The sequence below is a fragment of the Tursiops truncatus genome, chromosome 1, assembly GCF_011762595.2.
Source record: "Tursiops truncatus isolate mTurTru1 chromosome 1, mTurTru1.mat.Y, whole genome shotgun sequence".
In the NCBI taxonomy this organism is placed as follows: Eukaryota; Metazoa; Chordata; class Mammalia; order Artiodactyla; family Delphinidae; genus Tursiops; species Tursiops truncatus.
Genome location: NC_047034.1, coordinates 139,741,151 through 139,763,636, shown reverse-complemented (window position 1 = coordinate 139,763,636; position 22,486 = coordinate 139,741,151). Strand labels below are relative to the sequence as shown.

At 41.3% G+C, this 22,486-nt stretch overlaps 1 protein-coding gene across 8 annotated transcripts in view; it reads left to right on the top strand.

Moving 5' to 3' along the window:
- The window catches only part of SCP2 (sterol carrier protein 2), a 163,789-nt gene extending 149,303 nt beyond the window's left edge, over positions 1-14,486 (top strand). For all 8 annotated transcript variants that reach the window (XM_073789698.1, XM_033866520.2, XM_073789693.1 and 5 more), the window contains 2 exons: positions 10,117-10,196; positions 13,333-14,486. In XM_073789698.1, coding sequence (XP_073645799.1) covers positions 10,117-10,196; positions 13,333-13,428 — 176 coding nt within the window. In that variant the 3' untranslated portion in view covers positions 13,429-14,486. The remainder of the gene's footprint in view (positions 1-10,116; positions 10,197-13,332) is intronic.
- The last annotated feature ends 8,000 nt before the right edge of the window (positions 14,487-22,486 follow it).

The window sequence follows — 22,486 nt, the reverse complement described above, 5'->3', positions numbered from 1 at the left end:
CTGCAGTTTTTTGGAAGAGTTTGGGAAAGATAGGTGTTAGCTCTTCTCTAAATGTTTGATAGAATTCACCTCTGAAGCCATCTGGTCCTGGACTTTTTGTTTGTTGGAAGATCTTTAGTTATAGTTTCAATTTCACTACTTGTGATTGGTCTGTTTATATTTTCTAATTCCTTCTGATTCAGTCTTGGAGAGTTTTTTCTTTCCAAGAATTTGTCCATTTCTTCCAGGTTGTCCATTTTAATGGCATATAGTCGTCATTGCAGTCTTATGATCCTTTGTATTTCTGTGGTGTCAGTTGTAATTTCTCCTTTTTCATTTCTAATTTTATTGATTTGAGTCCGCTCCCTTTTTTACTTGATGAGTCTGGCTAAAGGTTTATCAATTTTTTTTTTTATATTCTCAAAGAACCAACTTTTACTTTTACTGATCTTTGCTGTTGTTTTCTTTGTTTCTATTTCATTTATTTCTGCTTTGATCTTTATGATTTCTTTCCTTCTACTGACTTTGGGTTTTCTTTGTTCTTCTTTCTCTAGTTGTTTCAAGTATAGGATTAGATTGTTTATTTGAGATTTTCTTGTTTCTGGAGGTGAGATTGAATTGCCATAAACTTCCCTCTTAGAACTGCTTTAGCTGCATCCCATATGTTTTGGGTTGTCATGTTTTCATTGTCATTTGTTTCTATGTATTTTTTAATTTCCTCTTTGATTTATTCAGTGATCTCTTGGTTATTTAGCAATGCAGTGTTTAGCCTCCATGTATTTGTGTTTTTTACAGTTTTTTTTTTCCTGTAATTGATTTCTAACCTCATAGTGTTGTGGTCAGAAAAGATGTTTGATATGATTTCAATTTTCTTAAATTTTCCAAGGCTTGATTGTGACCCAAGTTGTGATCTATCCTGGAGAATGTTCCATGTGCACTTGAGAGGAAAGTGTATTCTGCCACTTGCGGGTGGAATGTCCTATAAATAGCAATTAAATCTATCTGGTCTTGTTGCATCATTTAAAACCTGTGTTTCCTTATTTATTTTCATTTTGGATGATCTGTCCATTGTTGTAATTGGGTGTAAAGGTCCCCCACTATTATTGTGTTAGTCTTGATTTCCCCTTTTATGGCTGTTAACATTTGCCTTATGTATTGAGGTGCTCCTATGTTGGGTGCATAGACATTTATAATTGTTATACTTACTTCTTGGATTGATCCCTCGATCATTATGTAGGGTCCTTCCTTATCTCTTTAACAGTCTTTATTTTAAAGTCTATTTTATCTGATATGAGTATTGCTCCTCCAGCTTTCTTTTGATTTCCATTTCCATGGAATATCTTTTTCCATCCCCTCACTTTCAGTCTGTATGTGTCCCTAGGTCTGAAGTGGTTTCTTGTAGACAGCATATATACGGGTCTTGTTTTTGTATCCATTCAGTGAGGCTGTGTCTTTTGGTTGGAGCATTTAATCCATTTTCATTTAAGGTAAGTATCAATATGTATGTTCCTATTACCATTTCCTTAATTGTTTTGGGTTTGTTTTTGTAGGTCTTTTTCTTCTCTTGTGTTTCCCACCTAGAGAAGTTCCTTTAGCATTTGTTGTAAAGCTGGTTTGGTGGCGCTGAATTGTCTTATAGCTTTTGCTTGTCTGTAAAGCTTTTGATTTCTCCATCAAATCTGAATGAGATCCTTGCTGGGTAGAGTAATCTTGGTTGTAGGTTTTTCCCTTTCATCACTTTAAATATATCCTGCCACTCCCTTCTGGCCTGCAGAGTTTCTGCTGAAAAATCAACTGATACCCTTATGGGGATGCCCTTGTATGTTATTTTTTGCTTTTCCCTTGCTGCTTTTAATTTTTTTTTTGTTTTTTTGATTTAATTTTTGTTAGTTTGATTATTATGTGTCTTGGTGTGTTTCTCCTAGGATTTATCCTGAAGGGACTTTCTGTGCTTCCTGGACTTGGTTTGCTATTTCCTTTCCCATGTTAGGGAAGTTTTCAACTATAATCTCTTCAAATGTTTTCTCAGACCCTTTCTCTTTCTGTTCTTCTTCTGGGACCCCTATAATTCAAATGTTGGTGCGTTTAATGTTGTCCCAGAGGTCTCTAGGACTGTCCTCAATTCTTTTCATTCTTTTTTCTTTATTCTGCCCCTTGGCAGTTATTTCCACAATTTTGTCTTCCAGCTCACTTATTTGTTCTTCTGCCTCAGTTTTTCTGCTATTGATTCCTTCTAGTATATTTTTCATTTCAGTTATTGTGGTGTTCATCACTGTTTGTTCTTTAGTTCTTCTAGGTCTTTGTTAACATTTCTTGTATTTTCTGGATCCGTGCCTCCATCCTGTTTCTGTGATTTTGGATATCTTTTTTTTAATTAATTAATTTATTTATTTTTGGCTGCATTGCGTCTTTACTGCTATGCACAGGCTTTCCCTTATTGCAGTGAGTGGGGGCTATTCTTCATTGTGGTGCGCAGGCTTCTCATTGCGGTGGCTTCTCGTTGCGGAGCACAGGCTCTAGGCACGTGAGCTTCAGTAGTCATGGCACACGGGCTCAGTAGTTGTGGGTCATGGGCTCCAGAGCGCAGGCTCATTTGTTGTGGCACACGGGCTTAGTTGCTCCACCGCATATGAATCTGTGTCCCCTGCATTGGCAGGCGGATTCCTAACCACTGCACCACCAGGGAAGCCCCTGGATCATCTTTACTATCATTACTCTGAATTCTTTTTTCAGGTAGGTTGCGGAGCACGGGCTCTAGGCACGTGAGCTTCAGTAGTCTTGGCACACAGGCTCAGTAGTTGTGGGTCATGGTCTCCAGAGCGCAGGCTCATTTGTTGTGGCACATGGGCTTAGTTGCTCCACGGCATATGAACCTGTGTCCCCTGCACTGGCAGGCGGATTCCTAATCACTGCACCACCAGGGAAGCCCCTGGATCATTTTTACTATCATTACTCTGAATTCTTTTTTCAGGTAGGTTGCCTATTTCCTCTTCATTTATTTGGCCTTGTAGGTTTTTACCTTACTCTTTCATCTGTAACATATTTTTTTTCGTCTCATTTTTTTGATGGGTGGGGCTGTGTTCCTTCTTACTGGTTGTTTGGCCTGAGGCGTCCAGTGCTGGAGTTTTTACAGTTGGATAGAGCTGGGTCTTGGTGCCGAGATGAGGACATCCGGGAGATCTCACTCTTATTAGTATTCCCTGAGGTCTGAGGTTCTCTGTTAGTCCAGTGGTTTGGACTCAGTGCTCCCACCACAGGAGCTCAGGGTTGACCTCTGGCCTGGGAACCAAGATCCCTTAAGGTGCACGGTGCAGCAAAAGAAAAAAAAAAAGGAGCAGTACAATAACAAAGAATAAAAGATAAAATTAGAAAAATTTTAAAGTTAGAAAAAAATATATATAAGTGAAACAACAAGGTAAAACACAACCACAAACCCCCCCCCCCCCGAAAAAAAAAGAAAAATGGGCCAGAAAAGGCCTTGGCTGTGGGGGCAGAGCTTAGGTTGGGGTGGGGCCTATGCTCAGGATCCATGAGGCAGGAAAAGGCAGCATGGCTGGAGGGGGCCTCGGACAGCGGAGTTCAGAGGTAAGGCCCTGGGTGGGAGTGCAGGGCCGGGGTTTAGGCCCAGTGTAGCTGGAGGGGGCCTCGGAGGGCGGAGGATCTGGCCTGGGACCACAGTAGGCTCCCAGGTGCCCGAATGAGTGGGGGAAACGCTGGCCTAGTTCCCTTCCCATCCTCCCAGTCCCCGCTGATCCCCTCACTGTGAGTGGGCCCGTCCCGAGGGTGGAAACCCCACCCTTCCCCAGCCGCCCCTCAGTGCACCGGTCCCGTCTGGCCTCTACTCCCCACCCACGCCCTCAGGACCCGGGCGGCCAGAGGGGGTCTGGGAGGGCAGAGGATCATGCCCGGGACCTCAGTAGGCTCCCCAGGGCCCAAGTGGGTGGGGGAAATGCTGGCTGCCTTCCCTTCCGATCCTCTGGCCTCTCAAGGGTCTCTCCCCATCCCCGTTGCTCCCCTCACTGTGGATGGGCTCCTTCAGGTGTGAGAACCCCTCCTCTCCCCCAGCCGTCTCTCAAGGGTGCCGGTCCCGTCCCACCTCCACTTCTCCTCCCTGCTCCCTCCCCGCCACGTCCCATCTGGTCATTCGGGGTTCCTCCCATCTCTTTAGGTGTCCGTGGTTCCCCACCAGTACCTGGTAGGTGCCCTAGTTGTGAGGAGACGTGAACTCTGTGTCCTCGTACTCCTCCATCTTGACTCTGCCCCCAAGGAGATTTTTGGAGAAAAATTTTCCTGTTTTGTTGTTATTGTTTGTTTGTTTTGAAAGATTATATGCTTATGGAAACATATGGCAAATTTTCAGAAAAACCTTGCTCTCTGCATATGAACCCTGGCAGCGAGCTCTCCCCACATTAGGTGCCCCATCCCATACCTGAAGGGATTTTACCCTGAATTTCTGCTGAAACTGATACTTGTTGGCAGCTAGGAGTGGCGGTGAAATATGGACTTACCAGTAAAAGCTACCGTGGGAAATTGCCAGCTCCTTTTACATCAGCCAACAAATGACCATTTGTTAGAGATCAGCTATGTTAAAGCATTAATAACCTGTCCTAGTTTGAACTGGCATCTTAAAGAGAATTGCTAGATCTTTTGACATGTACATACTGTTGAGAGGTTTACTTTCTGTTAGCAAAGTAAGATTTACTTAAATGTATTTCATTTGCTTATATTCTAAGAGTTTGGTAATGATACAGATGGTTATGTCAAGGACTTTTAGGCTTTGTGCATTTTTCCATAATCTTTTCTTGCTGCCTGGTGTTTCTCCATGAATTCGGCCCCTCCCTCCTCTCCTTTGAAATGACTCGCATATCTCCAGGAAGCCAACTTTAATTAATTTAACATGATATATTATTCTTTCATTCGTATATTCTTCCCTCTCAGCACCTGTTTGAGTTCTCAACCCTGCCCCTTAATGGGGAACATGATACAGAAGGCCTCAGAGTCTCTCATCCCCAAGGTACAGGGGAAAGAGCATAGCCTTTGGAGATACCGAAACCTGCGTTCAGACCTTGGCTCTGTCACTAACTAGGTATAAACCTTCCCTGAGTCCAGTTGTCTCATCTAGAAAATGGTGAGAATAATGTCTATCCATGGAGCTGTTGTGGGGATTAAATGAGATAAAAGGTATGTAAAGCCCCTAGCATGGTAAGTGCTCAGTAAATCATTGCTTCCTCCCCAACCCATATATTAAACATTAATTTTGCATAAACACATTAGAATTGTTTGTGACTCCTCAAAAGGACTAGGGGAGCTGAGAAGGCATCTGGGATACATCAGATGCGGATGAATTGGTGAAGGCTCAATTAAAACTGAGCTGTTGGGGCTTCCCTGGTGGCGCAGTGGTTGAGAGTCTGCCTGCCGATGCAGGGGACATGGGATCGTGCCCCGGTCCGGGAAGATCCCACATGCCGCGGAGTGGCTAGGTCCGTGAGCCATGGCCGCTGAGCCTGCGCATCCGGAGCCTGTGCTCCGCAATGGGAGAGGCCATAACAGTGAGAGGCCCGCATACCGCAAAAAAAAAACAACAAAAAACTGAGCTGTTGAATGTTTGTATTCTTCCTGTAACAGGGGGAAGCCATAGAGCTTAGGAGTTGGGAGTGTGGTCTTTGGCAGCAGGAATCTGCTTTCATACCTAGCTCAGCCACTTAGTAGCTGTGTGACCTTGGGCAAGTTGTTTGACCTCTCTGACCCTCATAGGGTTATTGTATGAGTCTAGGTATGTGAAGTAATCGGCATAGTGAGAGCTCAGTAAATGCTGATATAGTAACAGCAGCAGCAGCATTTATTTCCTAAAGTCACCTTTTTATTGACTATGAGTCCTTTTTTTGGCATATTAGGATCTAATCCAATTATGAATGAAATCCAGTTATCTCAATTTGCTAGCTTTTTTTCTCCCTGCTCTTTGATGTTATATATCTACAAGAGAACTGGATTTTCTAGGTTGTAAATACCTTAATTTTTAAGACTTCAGACCTTTTTTCAAGTAATAAGAGAAAATTTTGTTACAGGCAAAGATGGAGGGGCTATTGAATCACAGTCTTTTTATGGGCTATCCCTGCATTCTAAGACATATAATAAAAACTTTTATTTTCAATCTTGTTTTCGTTACTTAATAATATAGGCATGCTGTATTTTCATAGTTTACCCCCATCTTAGGCCATTTGGGCTGCTATATCGAACATACCACAGCCTGGGTAGCTTATAAACAACAGAAATTTACTTCTCACAGCTCTGGTGGCTGGAAGTCCTAGATAAAGGCATCAGTATGGTCCCGTTTGGTGAGGGCCCTCTTCCTGGTTCATAGCCAGTGCCTTCTTGCTGTGGGCTTATATCATGGAAGGAGCTAGGGGTCTCTCTGGAGCCTCTTTGTAAGGCATTAATCCCATTCATAAGGGCTCTACCCTCATGACCTTCCAAAGGCCCTCCCTACCAATACCATCACATCAGGCATTAGGATTTCAAAATACGAGTTTTGCGGGGGATACAAACATTCAGACCATAGCAACTCCTATCTTTTTTTATTAAGGCACAGATTATCTAACTATTGGGCCGTAATTTGATATTATTACTATTAGTGGTAGTAGTACTATTAGAGTACTATTGTTATATTGATTGCCTGAAACACTGACTACTGAAAATTTTGATTTCTTGGTGAATTTTTCCTTTTGCACTTGTCCAAGGTAGACATTGCTGATTTAGCAATAAGATATTAGAGTCTTTGTGGTACGGCCTTTTTTGCATTATACTTTGGTTATACTACTAAAATTAATATTTTAAACCTATTTGCAGGGCAGGAATAGAGACGTAGATGAAGAGAACGGACATGTGGACACTGGGGAGATGGGGAGGGTGGGAGATTAGGATTGACATATATACACTACCATGTGTAAAATAGATAGCTAGCTCGGTGCTTTGTGATGACCTAGATGCATGGGATGGGGGGTGTGGGAGAGAGGTCCAAGAGGGAGGGGATATATGCATACATATAGCTGATTCACTTTGTTGTACAGCAGAAACTAACACAACATTATAAAGCAACTGTACTCCAATAAAAAAATGAATATTTTTAAAACTTTGTTTTTATATAGTAATACATACTTAAGTGCAAAAAAAATTGGGAAAGATAGAGAAACAAAATGAAAAAATTACTCTCCTATAATCCTACCATCTGTATCAGGGGTTGACAAATTATGACCTATGGGCCAAATTCATCCCACCACCTGTTTTTTTTTGTTTTGTTTTGTGTAAAAGTTTTCTGAAGTCTAGCCTGTAAGGAAGGGCATGAATCTGTAGTGTACAGCCTGATAAATGTTAACAAATGAACACATCTCCCAGATCAGGATGCATAATGTTGCCAGCACTGTAGAAACCTCCCTGACACCACCTCCCATCACTACCCACTCCCAAAAGGAACCACTATTCCAAATTCTGTCACCATAGGTTGATATTATTTATTTTGGAAATTCGTATAGCTGGAACCATACAATATTTACTCTTTTAGGTGTGGCTTCTTTCACTCAGCATTGTAAGATTTATTATATTGTTGCATGTAGCAGTAGTTCATTTTTACTATGTGAATACACCAGAATTTATTTATTCAGTTCATGGTTGCTGTATCTTCGCAGTTTTCCATTTTGTGGCCTTATGAATAAAGGTGTTACGAACATTCTCATATGTGTCTTTTAGTGGACACATGTACTTATTTCCATTTGGCATATAACCAGGAGTAGAAATACTAAGTCATGAGCTACCATATAGCCAGTTTTTTGATATGGATATACTATTCTACAGTCTCTTCCATATTATATGAGAGTGGTTGAGGGTCTGCCTGCTAGTGCAGGGCACGCGGGTTTGAGCCCTGGTCTGGGAAGATCCCACATGCCGCGGAGCAACTAGGCCCTTGAGCCACAACTACTGAGCCTACGCGTCTGGAGCCTGTGCTCTGCAACAAGAGAGGCCGCGATAGTGAGAGGCCCGTGCACCACGATGAAGAGTGGCCCCCACTTGCCACAACTAGAGGAAGCCCTCGCACAGAAACAAAGACCCAACACAGCCAAAAATAAATTAATTAATTAATTAAAGTACCCTTAATTAAAAAAAAAAATGTCCTCATGTCCTTTTGTAATCAAACCCCTTCTCTCACCCTCAGGCCCTGGCAACCCCTGATCTGATTTCTGTCCCTGTAGTTTCACTTTTTCCAGAATGTCGTAAACTGCAAGTGGAATCATACAGTATGCAGCTTTTTGAGCCTGCTTCTTTCATGTATTATCAGTAGTTTGTTCCTTTTTGTTGCTGAGTAGTTTATCCATTCACCAGCTGGAGTATATTTGGTTTCTTTCAGCTTTTGGCTATTGGAATAAAGCCACTATGAGCATCCGCATACAGGTTTTTGTGTGGATTTATGTTTTCATTTCTCTTCAGTAAGCACCTAAGAATGGGATTGGCAGGTCATATGGCATGTGTATGTTTAGCTTTCTAGGAAATGTCCAGACTGTTGTCTAAAGTGGCTGTACCGTTTTCCAGTCCCTCCAGCATTGTTCTGACCTGCTAGTTGCTCCTCATCCTCACCAGCACTGGGTATTATCTTTTTTTTTTTAAGCCATTCATTCTAGTAGGTACGTTGTAGTATCTCAACTGTACTTTTAATTTGCATTTTCCTGATGACTAATGGAATTGAACACTGTTTCATGTGCTTTTTTTGACCATTTGGAGATCTTTTGTATTGTGCCTGTTTATGTTATTTGCCCACTTTTGTATTGAACTATCTAACCTTTTCTAATTGAGTGATAGGAGTTTTTTATATTTTCTGGATACAAATTCTCTGTTAGATCTGTGAGTTGCAAATATCTTATCCCTCTTGGTCTGCTACCTGTTTTGAAAATAGTTTTATTGGAATACAGCTACATTCATTTATGTGTTCTCTATGGCTGCTCTCGTGCTACAGGTGCAGAGTTGAGTAGTTGCAGTAGAGACCTAGTGGCCTGCAAAGCCTAAAATATTTAGTGTCTGGTCCTTTACAGAAAAAGTTTGTTAACCCCTGGTCTAGATGACTTCATCTTCTAACAAATTACCACAAACTTAGTGGTTTAAAAAAACGCACACATTTATTTATTACCTCACAGCTTCCATGGGTAAGTTGGCTGAGGACAGCTTAGCTGGGTCCTCTGCATAGGGTGTCGCAGGCCGCAGTCAGGGTGTTGGCCAGGGCTGAGTTCTCATCTAGAGACTTGACTGGGGAAGTGGTTCGTGCCCAAGTTCACTGATGTTGCTGGAAGAATTAATTTCCTTGTAGCTGTGAGAATGATAGCTTTAGTTTTTTACTGGTTATTGGTCAGAGTCTGCCCTCAGCTCCTAAAGGTCAGTACCCTGCCATGTAGCCCTCTCCATATGCAGTATGCAGTTCACAGTATAGCATCTAGTTTATTCAAGGCCAGCAGGAGAGTGAGAGAGAGCCAGCAAGACAGAGTCTTATGCAGTGTAACAGAACACAGGAATGACAGCCCATCACCATTGCCACATTCTGCAGGCTAGAAGCAAGTCACAGGTCCTGCCCACACTTGAGAGTAGGGGATTATACAAAGGCATGAATACCAGAAGCCAGGGGTCACAGGGGTCACCTTAGAGTCTGTGTGCCACAGTAGCTATTATTAATATATTGGTCTCCAAGTTTACAGATGTTTTTTCTGTACATACATAATTGAATATCTGTTTTTAAGCAAAACTTGGGTCCATTCTTACAGTTTGTTTTGTTAACTGGCTTATATAACAGTATCATGAAGAGTATAACATACGTATCTTTCCAGGTCAATAAAATGTAGATCCACATCGTCTAATGACTGCATTGTATCCCGTTATATGAATATACCATGATTTATTTAATAAATTCCCTCTTGTTAAATATTGAGGTTGCTTGTGATTTATGTCACATTTCACCAGGCTGCCATAGAGTGTATGTGAGTGCCCATTTGCCCACACTAATTCTGGATGTGATTCTGTGGCAGTCAGTGGCTTTTGACTAAAATGTATACATGAAACTGAACACTCCCCATTTCTCCTTCCTTCTGCATGTCTGTGTTTTAGATAAGAAGGCCGACTGCACAATTACAATGGCTGACTCGGACTTACTGGCTTTGATGACTGGTAAAATGAATCCTCAGTCGGTAAGTATGATGGCGCTTATATCCTTTTCTTAGGTGGGTTTTAGCCCGTTTCACTTCATCACCTACCTCAACCTCATCCCATAAAGTGCAAAGTGGTAAAACCCACAAAACTCAGTGTTCCCCAAATGTTCACCTAACAAATGACAGTTGTGAAGCTAATGATGTGCCAGACAGTGTCCTGTGTGCTGGAAATGTCCAGATGTAGAAGAAATAGTTCCCATGCTCAGGGCGTCCACAATTTGGTACGAGACAGGTCTGCAAAAGAGTAAATGCAGGGCTTCCCTGGTGGTGCAGTCATTAAGAATCTGCCTGCCAATGCAGGGGACGCGGGTTTGAGCCCTGGTCCGGGAAGATCCCACATGCTGTGGAGCAGCTAAACCCATGCGCCACAACTACTGAGCCTGCACTCTAGAGCCCACGAGCCACAGCTGCTGAGCCCATGCACCACAACTACTGAAGCCCACATGCCTAAAGCCCGTGCTCTGCAACAAGAGAAGACACCGCAGTGAGAAGCCTGTGCACTGCGACAAAGAGTAACCCCCGCTCACCGCAGCTAGAGAAAGCCAGCGCACAACAACAAAGACCCAATGCAGCCAAAAATAAATAAATTAAATAAATAAATTTAAAAAAAAAACAACTTAAGAGTAAGTGCAGCCAAATATCCAAGGTGCCCTGCATTACTTGAGGTCAGGGAGGGTGGAGGGAGGAGAAGCCACATCTTCCCGGGCCATCGAGAAGGCTTCACAGAGGAAACAATGCTTGGCTGAGTCCTGGGAGTGATCAGGAGTTAGCAGTGCACAGATGGAGAGTAGGGGCCGTCAGACAGAAGGAGGGTCGGGTGTGAACAAAGGCATGATCTTTCACATTTCGTATCTTTGCCCGTGCTCTTTTTTTGGCCTGAGCTGTCCTTCCTTGACAAACTCCTTGCCTTTCAAAATGAACTTATGTTATGTCCAGAGACTTCCTACCACATTGTTGGGGAGCTATAGTCAGTCCCTCTTCTGGGCCACTTACTGGCCTGCTAGCCTGGCACTTGTCTCATTATACTAGTCATAATGTGCCTATCTCTTCCCTATTAGATTGTGTGTACCTCAAGGGAACAAAGCACATCTTGTTCATCTTTGTGTCTCCAGAACTTAGCATGATGCCTTGCGTTTTTGGGTTTTCACAATTAATTTGCATTTGTCTAAAATGTATTTATGCCTTGTGTAGATTTTCCAGGCCCCCAGATTGTCAAGGGTCTTCTTATACTCTTTAGTTGTACAGTGTGGAACAGACTTGATATACATTATCCATAGATAACACAAAGGAAGCTAAAATGCTGCTTTCCACTGTAACCTTATTTTTTTGTTGTTGCCTCAGCCTGATTTGTTTTAGGTCTTGTTCCTGTGGTACCCTGGTAATTTGAAAGATTGGATAAAACAACTAAATCTGACTCCTACTCGTATTCCTTTTAAAAATGCTTTTTCTAAGCAACTAAGCATATTTCAGCTGATGCGTCGACAAGTGAGAGACTTGCATCTGTGATGTTTCAACTGAATACACACTATTGACATTGACATTTCCACCCACTGTGCCCTCTCCAAAAATCTGGACAGAACAGAGGCCACCAATCTCGGAGTTGGCCGACGTCCTCCTTCCCACCCACCGCTGCTTACTCCACGGTGCACACCATGCACTTCCTTGGCAGTGTGGTCAGGCTTCGCACTCGTTCTCTCAGTTTATCTGTTTACCACCCATTTTGGGGAGTGAAGTGTCAGCTTACTTTTCCTGAACACCTGTTAGCACCCAAAGGAATTAAAGATAAAAATAGGAGACGTTTCTGTTAATGTGCTAATGGCCTTCCCTTATGCTCAGTAGAAGATTTGACTGGAAACCATTAAATGCAGTGGAAATTATAATTTCAGTGTTTGGCTACGGTTGAAACAAAGCAATGTGCTCTCCAGAAGAAAGCAAATGTAGAACACCTTAGGGGCCAGATTTAAATGACTCTTATGTTCGGATTCTCTAAAAAGTGAAGACTCATTTTTCTCTGTAATAATTATTAAGTGAAAAGTCATTTCCTCTTTTAATTAAGAAAAGGGAAATATGGTGAGTTTCTCTTCTAGGTACTACTGGTCCATATTTTTAAAGGACATATGTTAAATATATTGTGTTCTGAGACACCTGACCTTAAAGTCATCAGACAGAAGGCTGTGTGCCATATAGAAAGAAATATTTAGTTTGTCCAGACAGAGGAGGAAAAAAAAAAGGCATTAGTCACCCTCACCAGAAGGTGTAGAGAAAGCAGAGCTCTGAGATTTCCTATGGATGAGGCAGAAGAGCCCCTCACTGCTTCATGAATATACTTGTTAGGAAGCTAAGACTACCAGAACTTTTCCTGTAGCTTTTCCTTATTTTAAGAATTGAGTTGAAAGACTGAGATCGTAGCAGGGAAATCATGCTATGTTCCCAATTTTGCTATTTCTTTAAAGTTTTCCTGGGATTTTGTTACATGATAAATTTAGCAAACATCATGTGATCTAATCCCAGGCAGTTGTTAAATGGAACAAACTGTGGCTCTGCACTTGGGATTGGTTTGATTCTTCTTATTGAGCCAAAGATTAACACAGGCACCTCAGTCTCAGCAGTCTGCCTGGCCTCCCTCTGTAGGGAATAAATCTTTATCACGTAGACCAAAAAGAGGGAGAAAAATGGTGACATTTCATCTGCATTGTATTGAATCCCAAGAGTTCATAAGTGTGTTATGCATGTGCTTTCTCTCCCTGCTAGCAGACCCACTGAACAAATGTGTAATGGTTTTAAACAAAATGGGTCTAGTATGAATCCACTCTGCCTAATATTTGGAAAACGTACCACCTTTGAGGAAGGCAGGTAAAGGCAGACTCGATTTTTAAGAGAACACATTTGGGAAAGATGTGCCTTTTGACGGCTCTGTGTAAAGCATGACTTTTACAAATGCGTCCTTTTGAAGACTCTGGTTCTAAATCTATTCCTGAAAGCCAAGTTTCATATTTTGAAGAAAGTTGAAGAAACCTGGATAAATAAATCATCTCAGGGCTGGATAGTCTAGAAATATCAGCGGTCTCAAAACAAAAAACACCAAATGATAAATTTTCTTTCTTCTTCCTCACAGGCCTTCTTTCAAGGTAAATTGAAAATCACTGGCAACATGGGTCTGGCTATGAAGTTACAAAACCTTCAGCTTCAGCCAGGCAAAGCTAAGCTGTGAAGAACTCTCTTTGCCTACCTTTGAAAATCAAGATGAGATATATAGATATATGTCCATATATTTCATTGTCAGAACTTAGATTGAAACTACACATTGGCAAATAGCGTATTTGTTTTTAAATGGGTGTGACCAATCCTGTTTTCCCTAAGCTCTGGGTGACTAGAACCTGATGATGTACTACTGCTTTGCTGAATTGCATACAACTGTGCATTACAAAGTTAATATGGTAATTATGGTTTGGGGTAAAATTGAGTTTTAGAATAAAATTAGGAATAGCAAAATCCAAAAACTATGTAAACGAAAGCTCTCATTTTGCTTATAAAGTATATTTGAGGATTATTCTGCTGAAGATTCAATTTAATTCAATTTTCCTTGGGAGAACTAGGGAAGAAACAGAATACCAGTAGCTGGCCAGTAATTAGTGTTGTGCACTTAATGACCTTAATCTGTTTTCCATTGATAATTTTTAAAATTCTGTACTGGGATGTTTTTTTAAAAAAATCTTCACAGTTTTGCATTTCATGCCATCAAAACAGTATTTTCTTCCCAAATCAAAGAAATATGATCAAAGCTTGGGAGAAAAAATATATAGCTGAACACAGGCCTATTTTTTAAAACAAAAATATTTTTCAGTGAGTTTCCTTCCTGGAAAAAAATCAGTGTATTAGAATCATAAACACTGTTGTTAAAAATAATTGAACAAATAAAGTTTGCTTTGAGATGCACAGTTTTCAAATTATAATCTCGTATTAATTTAATTTGTAAAACTCTCCTTCCTTTGTTATAATTTTCCCTTTTCATATGTTTAGTTTAACAAGCCACATTTAATTTACCTTCCTAGTTTTTTTTTTATTCAATTTAAAGGAATATTGCTTTTTATTCCTTTTTTTTTTTAAAGGTAAATTTCATACCAGACTTTGGCATGTGATGTGTTTTCCCTACTTTTACCTTCCTAGTTTTTCTAATGCTAATGTTATTTCTAATAACTCGGTAAGATATGGGGTAGAGTAATGTTTTTGGAAGAATGTTTAATAGAAAATTAAAATAGCTCTTCCTCATCTCCTTTGTTTTTATTGTGTATGTTCTTTTTGTTCAGGGTTTTCTAAATGATGGCGAGTAAGAGAAACATTGGGGATTTACGATCTGTGTTATCTAGACTGCTATCTACTGGTTACTTGGGCATAATCAATCACTAGCTCTTGATCAGGGAGGTGCTGTGTTGTGGTGGAAAGAGCACTTGACTAGGAGCCAGGAGTCTTGTTTTTCTTAGGCAAATAAGTAACTGTCTGCTAGCTTGTTTGCTAACTGTTTGCTAGCCTGTTTGCTAACCTGTTAAAAGAGGGCATTTAAGATGGTCTTTAAGGTCCCTTCTGTTCTGATAATCCTGTGAGTCTACTCAGAGCCCAGTAGAACTGTTTGGGAGTTATCCAGGTCCCACCTTTCTGCTGTGAACACGTTTACTTCACCCAAAGGTGGTCAGAGGTAAAAAGCCAGGTGGTTTCATTTTGCTTGTTTAGATGTTTGGAGCCTCTACTAATCAAATCAGGACTGTGGATACGATCCCCCTAGGCCATTTAGCTTTGCATGTTCTGTGACCAGCAGAACAGCATTTGGGGATGGGACAAGATGGTAAATTAAGGCAGTATAAGCTGATCTCAAGTCCCATAAAATCAGTTCAGAGCACAGACTTCCTAATCATAGAGGCTTTTTACTCTGAGAAGAAAAAAGACTTCAAGAAAAAAGTTCCAACAAAATGTCTGATTTATTTGTGCTTTGGATTTGCTGCACTTTTCTGCCTTCGCTTGTCCCAGATAGCAGGAGATGTTTGTTTTAGGCTTTAGGATGAACCTGAAAAAAACAAAAACAAAGAAAAAAAGAAAAACAAAAACTTGTTCTTGGGGTAGGGATGTATCCCCATATAAATACAATTTATATGTATAATAGGAAAGTACTTAATGATAAAAATACAGTAGCAGTTTAATTTCTAGGGAAGCGTCATGGTTCGGAGGAAAGAGGTTAACAGGTCTGGGTTAAAACTGATACCGTCACTGGTTTTGCTGCTTGCGCAGGTTGAGCCTCAGTTGCCTGATCTGGAAAGTGGAGATTTTAATATTGACCTCCTAGGATTATTGAGAATCTAGAGAGGTAACATATGTAAAGTACCTAAATTAGTGTTAGGTGTACATTGTAGTCATTCTTAGTTCCCTTACTGGAAATGTGAGTTCCCTTCCTCTCCCCACCTTTTGCCTCTGTGATACGTGATAAGATGTCTGTAGTGTGGTTTTTTTTTTTTTATGTCCCACTTTTTGAGTCTTTTCTCATTTGTTCATTCACTGAACAAATACTTCTTGAGTGCCTGTCATATATTGGGTACCATATTGAGGGTAATGCTAAGCACTGGAGACAGCAGTGAGCTCCTCAGTCAAATCAGAGAGATGAATAATTATTACAGACTGATGTGCCGTGCAGGAGATGGTCAGAGTGCTGTCATGGAGAGTCATAGTGGCTTTGACTCACTATGATACAGTGGTTAAGGGAGACATCTCTGAGGAGGTAATATATAAGCTGAGATCTATAGGTTGAGGAATGAACCATGCAAAGAACCATGCAGGAAAGGGGAAAAGACACCTGGCTTGTTCTAGAAATTGCAAGAGGGCCAGTGTGAGTGGAATATAACGACCCAGAAGGACAGGCCCAAGATGAGGCTGGATAGATACACCGGAGCCAGTTATCTTGGAATCTGTTCGTTACAGTAAGGCATTTGTATTTCATTCTTAGTGCATTTGGGAGCTGTTGAAGGTGTAGCTTTACATGTGTTTCTTTCTCACTCATGCTGCATATCCACTTCACCTTCATATCCTAAGTCTAGAACCCAGGCTAACGGAGCACTTCTGTCTGGAGCACTGCTCCCATTTCATTGTCCAAAGAAAGTCACATGCCTCACCTAACTTCACAATCTTACCATGTATCAGAAGAAGAAAATGGAGTTGGATTGTTTCTGAAGGAACTGATGACCATCACAGAAGGGCTGTAGGCAGGGGAATGAAATAATTTAGACTGTCACTGTAGCTTCTGTGTGGAGAACGTACTGGGAGTACAGGGATGGAGGAGGGAAGGTGCTAGAAGATGGTGTCCTGGACTAGGGTGTCAGTGGTGGACTTAGATGTGGAAATTAGGCAGAGGTAGAGCTGACAGAACTTGGTGACTGGATATAGGGGCAAGAATGGCTTCCAGTGATTGGCCAGGTGAATGGTGGGTCATGACTGGAATGAGGAGGGGACAGCAGGATTTAGGGAGAGTGGTTGAAATAATAAGCTCCACTTTTGAACTTGTTAACTTTGAGATGCCTGAAAAGATTTCCAGGTGGAGATACCAAGGAGGCAGCTGCATTTACAAGACTGGAGCTCAGAGGTGGGGTCAGCTTACAGATGCACTTTTGGAAGTCATGAGCATATGGGTGGTATTTAAAGCCACAGGAATGGATGGTGTTACCTGGGGAGGGAAGAAGGGGGATTAGAGTACGCCTTGTGGAACCCCAGCTGTTAGAGATCAGGCGGAAGAGGAGGATCTGGCAAGGGGTATGAGGACGAAGGACTAAAGAGGTGGAGGAAATTTTCCTGAGAAAAGATACAGCCTAAAAGTGGCAGTGGTCAACTGTGTCCTATGCTGCTTGTGAGGTCAGTTAGGATGATGTCTGAAAAGTGTCTACTGGAGTAAATTTGGCAACATGGAAGTCATTGGTGATTACTACAAAATCACTTTCAGTGCTGGATTGGAATTGGTTTCATAAAGAGCTACAAAAAACAAGAACAGAGAAGTTCCATTTGGTAGTAATACGTTCAGTTTCCAAGTGATTAGTACAGAGCAAGCACATTAGCTAATACTTTTAGTTCTAGATTAGGTCATCTTGCACATGCTGTTCTCTGTGCCCACCCTCACCATTCTCTCCCCGCTGCCTGCCACCTTATCCACTTGGCAACTTCCTTTTCATCCCTTTCATGCCTTAGCTTTCAGGAAGTTGTCCCTCTTTGTCACACACACACACACACAAACACACACAAACAAAACAAAAAAACAAACACTACGTAATCATTCCTTTGTAGTAATATGTTTCTGTCTCCCACCGAACAGAGAGCCCCTTAAGGGCAGGGACTGCATTTCATGCATCCATTTTGATACCCCCGGTGCAAAGTCTTGGCTCACTGTCATAAAGTGAATGAATGAGATAAGCTGAATAACAATTTCATATTCACAGGGGGCTTTTCTGAAGATAGGAACCTCATCATAGCAATGCATTCTCTATGACAATGACTTTCTGTTGCCCCGATGTTGAAAGAGAACATTAAAAATTCCTCTTTGGCCAGACTTATCTTGCTATTTCTTTTTTTTTAAAGAATCAATTTTATTTATTTATTTTTGGTTGCGTTGGGTCTTCGTTGCTGCATGCAGGCTTTCTCTAGTTGCGGTGAGCTGGGGCTACCCTTCGTTGCAGTGCGTGGGCTTCTCATTGCGGTGGCTTCTCTTGTTGCAGAGCACGGGCTCTAGGCGCGCGGGCTTCAGTAGTTGTGGCACGTGGGCTCAGTAGTTGTGGCCCGCGGGCTCTAGAGGACAGGCTCAGTAGTTGTGGCACACGGGCTTAGTTGCTCTGCGGCATGTGGGAGCTTCCTGGACCAGGGCTCGAACCTGTGTCCCCTGCATTGGCAGGCAGATTCTTAACCACTGCACCAGCAGGGAAGTGCTATCTTGCTATTTCTTTGAAAATATTTGCAGCTTCTCAGAATAGTCTTTCAACTTAAGATTGAAGCAGCCTGAAGTAATCAGAAAAGTCAGTTTATTTGTAGTTTTATTACATGTTTGTAAAAAACAAACTGGCCTAGTTGGTTCCGGGTACATTAAAATCATTAGTCTTCTTGCTGTACTTGTCCAGATGAATTAAAAATCTCAGGCTTCTGTAATCCTTGTTGCATGTTAAAAGAACAGTAATGGAGCACATGATTAGGAAGTTGAGTGTGGAGGTGATGGAGGAGTCACTGAGGTGGGATCAGAAGAATCTCAGATCAGGTCCTGTCTGCCTCCTGGAAGCTAAGTTAGGACAAGGCTTTAAGCTTCGTCAGACTTTAGTTTCTTCCTCTGCACAAGGGGGACCACTGTTCATATTTTTAAAAATAGTCTCATTAGACTGTGAACACCTTGAGTGCAGAAACTGTTATTCACCTCTGTCTCTAGTATTAATACCATGTCTACCAAAGTAAGCATCAGCAAAGGTTTCTCAGACAAATGAGGAGTAGACAACACTCCATTAAAGTTCTTTTAAAATTGTAATATACCTTGTAAAAGTTCAGTTACATATAAACATGAACCCCTTCTGTTTTCTTCATCTGTGTCACCGTAGAAAAAAGAAACATGAAGTTAAATCCTGTAAGTAACCGCTTTATCTTCTGAAACTTTAGCAGTTTGAGAAAATAATACATTTAGAGCAGCCTGGTATAGTGGGAAAACTTGGGGCCTATCAGATGAGGGTTTTGGTCCTAGCTCTGGCACTTAAACATTGGGACCTTCCTTGAGCTGATAATGACTCTGAGCCTGTTTCTCACTCTGTAAAAAGAGAATAATAATGCCTACCTTGCTGGTTGTGAGGATTAGCAATTGTAGCTGTAAAATGTCACGTACTCAATAGATGGTGCCTAATGTTATTTGAGAAATTTTTTTTAACATGAAGGAATTTATTCATTGAAACATTTTGTAATAATCCCTTGAGTTCAGATAATCAGCTAACTTCAGGATTGGGGACAATTTGCATTCCTTGTTGACTGTCATCTTACATTTTTCTCAAGATTCGTTAAAATTTAATAGTCTCTGTAACTGAGTGAATATAGGATTATGTAGACTTTCAGAAGGTTTGCATTTCATCCAAAGATTACAGTTCTAGCTGTCCATAGCATGGTTGCTTTTTGAACACAAAGAAGTTGCTTGATTTTATTGACTGGGGGAAAAAAGGGTAATCAGCCAGATTGTACCTCTGGGTAACTTACTCTGTGGGATTGAGTTTGTTTAGAGACCACACTGATGTGAATTAGGAACTTTGGGTATACTACTAAACAGCTAATGAGGGCTCTGAAAGATTTATGTGCTATCAGGAACCACAGCCATGTCTGGCCAAATTTTAGAGATTTTCTCAATAGAGAGTTACAAAATCTACTGGAAAGGTCCAGTATTAATATCTATCTGGAGACTGCTGCAAACAAACAGCTCTTTAGTTCTTGGTAAGAACAGAGACTGTTGGGCCAGATTTCTGGCCCTTAAGAAATGTGGTGTTTGATTCCATTTGGCAGGAAGTTTAATCTGGTGCGGAAACTTTAGCCAGACTTCTTGGAGAAATATTTTTTTAATGTAACATATCCAAAACTTACTGCAAAAAGTAATGTCCACTTAGTCTATCTATTCTATTAATAATCATTTAAATGCTTTGTAAACAGTGCTGTTTTCAGCAACATCTAGTAAATGCTTGACCTTTTAGTTCCTGAATTTGTTGTGGCCATAAACTTTTATGTAAAATTGGGGGAAACTTTTATGTAAAATTGTAGTCTGCTGTTTATTTAAGCTGCAGGCAGAGAAGCAGTAAGTGCTACAGTTTTCTAATCAACTACCAAACAGTGGTAGGTCTTTGCAAGTTACTGTGTAATTCACTTTTTAGAACATGGCACCTTCTGTAGTGTACAGAACACTCGGTTCAAGATTAAACACCTCATTTAGAATATATGGACACGAATTTTGGACAGGAAGGCAGAGCAGTATAAGAGAACGGCTGACTTAGGCAGGCTGAAAGGAGCCTTCCCCTTGGCAAAATGATACCCAAGGGCAGGGGGTGATAACAGTTTACAAATATTTGAGAGGTGCAAAGACCAAAGGGGGAGGGGATTATTTTGCTTAGTTATTAGAAGTAATGAGAAGAAATATAGAAAGGAAAATTTCAGACTGAAAATCAGTTGAATTTCCTGACAGTAAAAATTGGTCATGAGAGGACTGAACGCTCCAACCACAGAGAAGATCCTAAACGAATCTGGCAAAGCAGGGCATTTCATTGCGGAAGATGTACCTCAACAGTGGCCGAAGGAGCATCTGAATGGGAGGAAATATTTTATTGACGGCCACTCTTGAGGATTTCTCTTTATCCCGTTTATCAAAATCTTTTTTCTTCTATGTGTCAGAAAGAAGACTTCGATATCTTTTTATATTTACTTGTTTATACCCTGACGGGTTCCCTGACTTACTAGATACCTTCAGAAGAAACAGAAAGAAATGAGTATTCAGAAGCTTTTAAGTTTTCACAATGTAAAAGCAGCCTGAGTTTTTGTTTGTTTGTTCTTTTCTTTTGTTTTAGTTTGTTTTTTATTTAGCTTGAGGTAGTAGAATCTGAAAGCCATCAAATGGTAGCTGCAGCGTAGGAGACACCTCTCACTGGAGTTGGAACCAGAAGGCCTGAGTTCGAATCCTGGCTCAAGTACATACTCATTAGCTGGTCACCTAAGCAAGTTACTTATCCTCCCTGAGCATCAATTTCCTAAAATAAGGGGGCAATAATCCCATCATGCTTGGGAAGATTAAGTGAAACGATGTGTAGGAGAAGGCTGCTGTACAATGAACCAGTTCTAGTTGTGTTTGTGGTAGTTTTTTTTATTGCTACTGTGACAAATTACCACAAACTTAGTGGCTTAACTTCTTACCTGGAGGTTCTGGGAGAGAGTCTGCTTCCATGCTCGTTCAGGATGTTGGCAGAATTCAGTTGCATGCGGCTGTGGGACTGAAGTCCCCGTACCCTTGCTGGCAGCCAGGGGTAGTTCTCAGCTTCTAGAGGCTGCCTGTATTTCCTGCATCTTTAAAGCTAGTCAAGTCCTCACATTTCAGATCTCTCTGACCTCCCCTTCTGCCTCATCTCATACCTCCAGCCAGAGAAAGTTCTCTGTTTTTAAGAGCTCATGTGATTAGGTTAGAACCACCTGGTTCATCCGGGATGATCTCCCTATTTTAAGGTCCATAACCTTAATTACATCTGCAAAATCTCTTTTGTCATATAATGTAACTATTCACAGGCTCTAGGGATTAGGGTTTGGACATCTTTGGGGGTTCATTCTGCCTACTACAATGATGGTATTTTAGGGCTAGAAAGGGACCTTACAGAACATGAGATGGGGTTCTTGCCCTGGAGGGTTTATAATCCAGGGGGAAAGAGGTGAGAAATATAATATTCAGCAAGAAAAGTCCAATAATAAAGAGTTTGTATGGGATGTTATAGGAGCCCAGAAGACTTTTTCTGTACCTGACTTAGCCTGTGGTTTTTTTCACCATGCCCTGCTTGTTCTTTGATCTCATTTATCAAGATCCTTCAGATGGACTCCATATACACAGAACACCACCATGCAATTTGATTTCTAAATGTCCAGAAAATTAAGCTGCTGCCACAGCTCAGTATTTGGGACTCTGCTACTTAATAAGGAAAGGTCTTGAGGTCTTGAGTAAGAGGAGTTATTTTCTTCTATGATGATGAAGTATAACACCACCTTATCTCCCCTTATCTTGTCCCTTATCCCTGTTTTTTCCTCATCAGACCCCCCCTTTGAGAGCCTTCCTGTCCCTCACTCCTAGTTCTTTCCGTCCGTGTATATGTCTTTACTCCAACCCTCTTTTGAGTTTTCTTGTTTCGTACTGTTTTGAAGTAGAAGGCACTTAGCCGGGGCAATGCAAAGGTTTCTGTTTGATTCTTGTCACTTGTCATTTCTCCTTTAATAATGTTCTGTGGATGTTCAGTCCGATCTCGGTGATAGTTTCGTAGTAATACAGCTGCCATTTATTGAGCACTGACCGTGTGCCAGGTGCTGTGCAGAGTCCTGTACTTCCACCTTCTCATTTAATTTAGACGTTCTGTGAGGTGTAGGTAATATTTATCTTCATTTGAACCGGGCTGGGATTTGAACCCAAACCTAAGTCGAAAGCCTGTACTTGACACCATGCACTACAGTAATAAGAGACAGGAGCTGAAACTGAGGGGCGCTATGAAGGC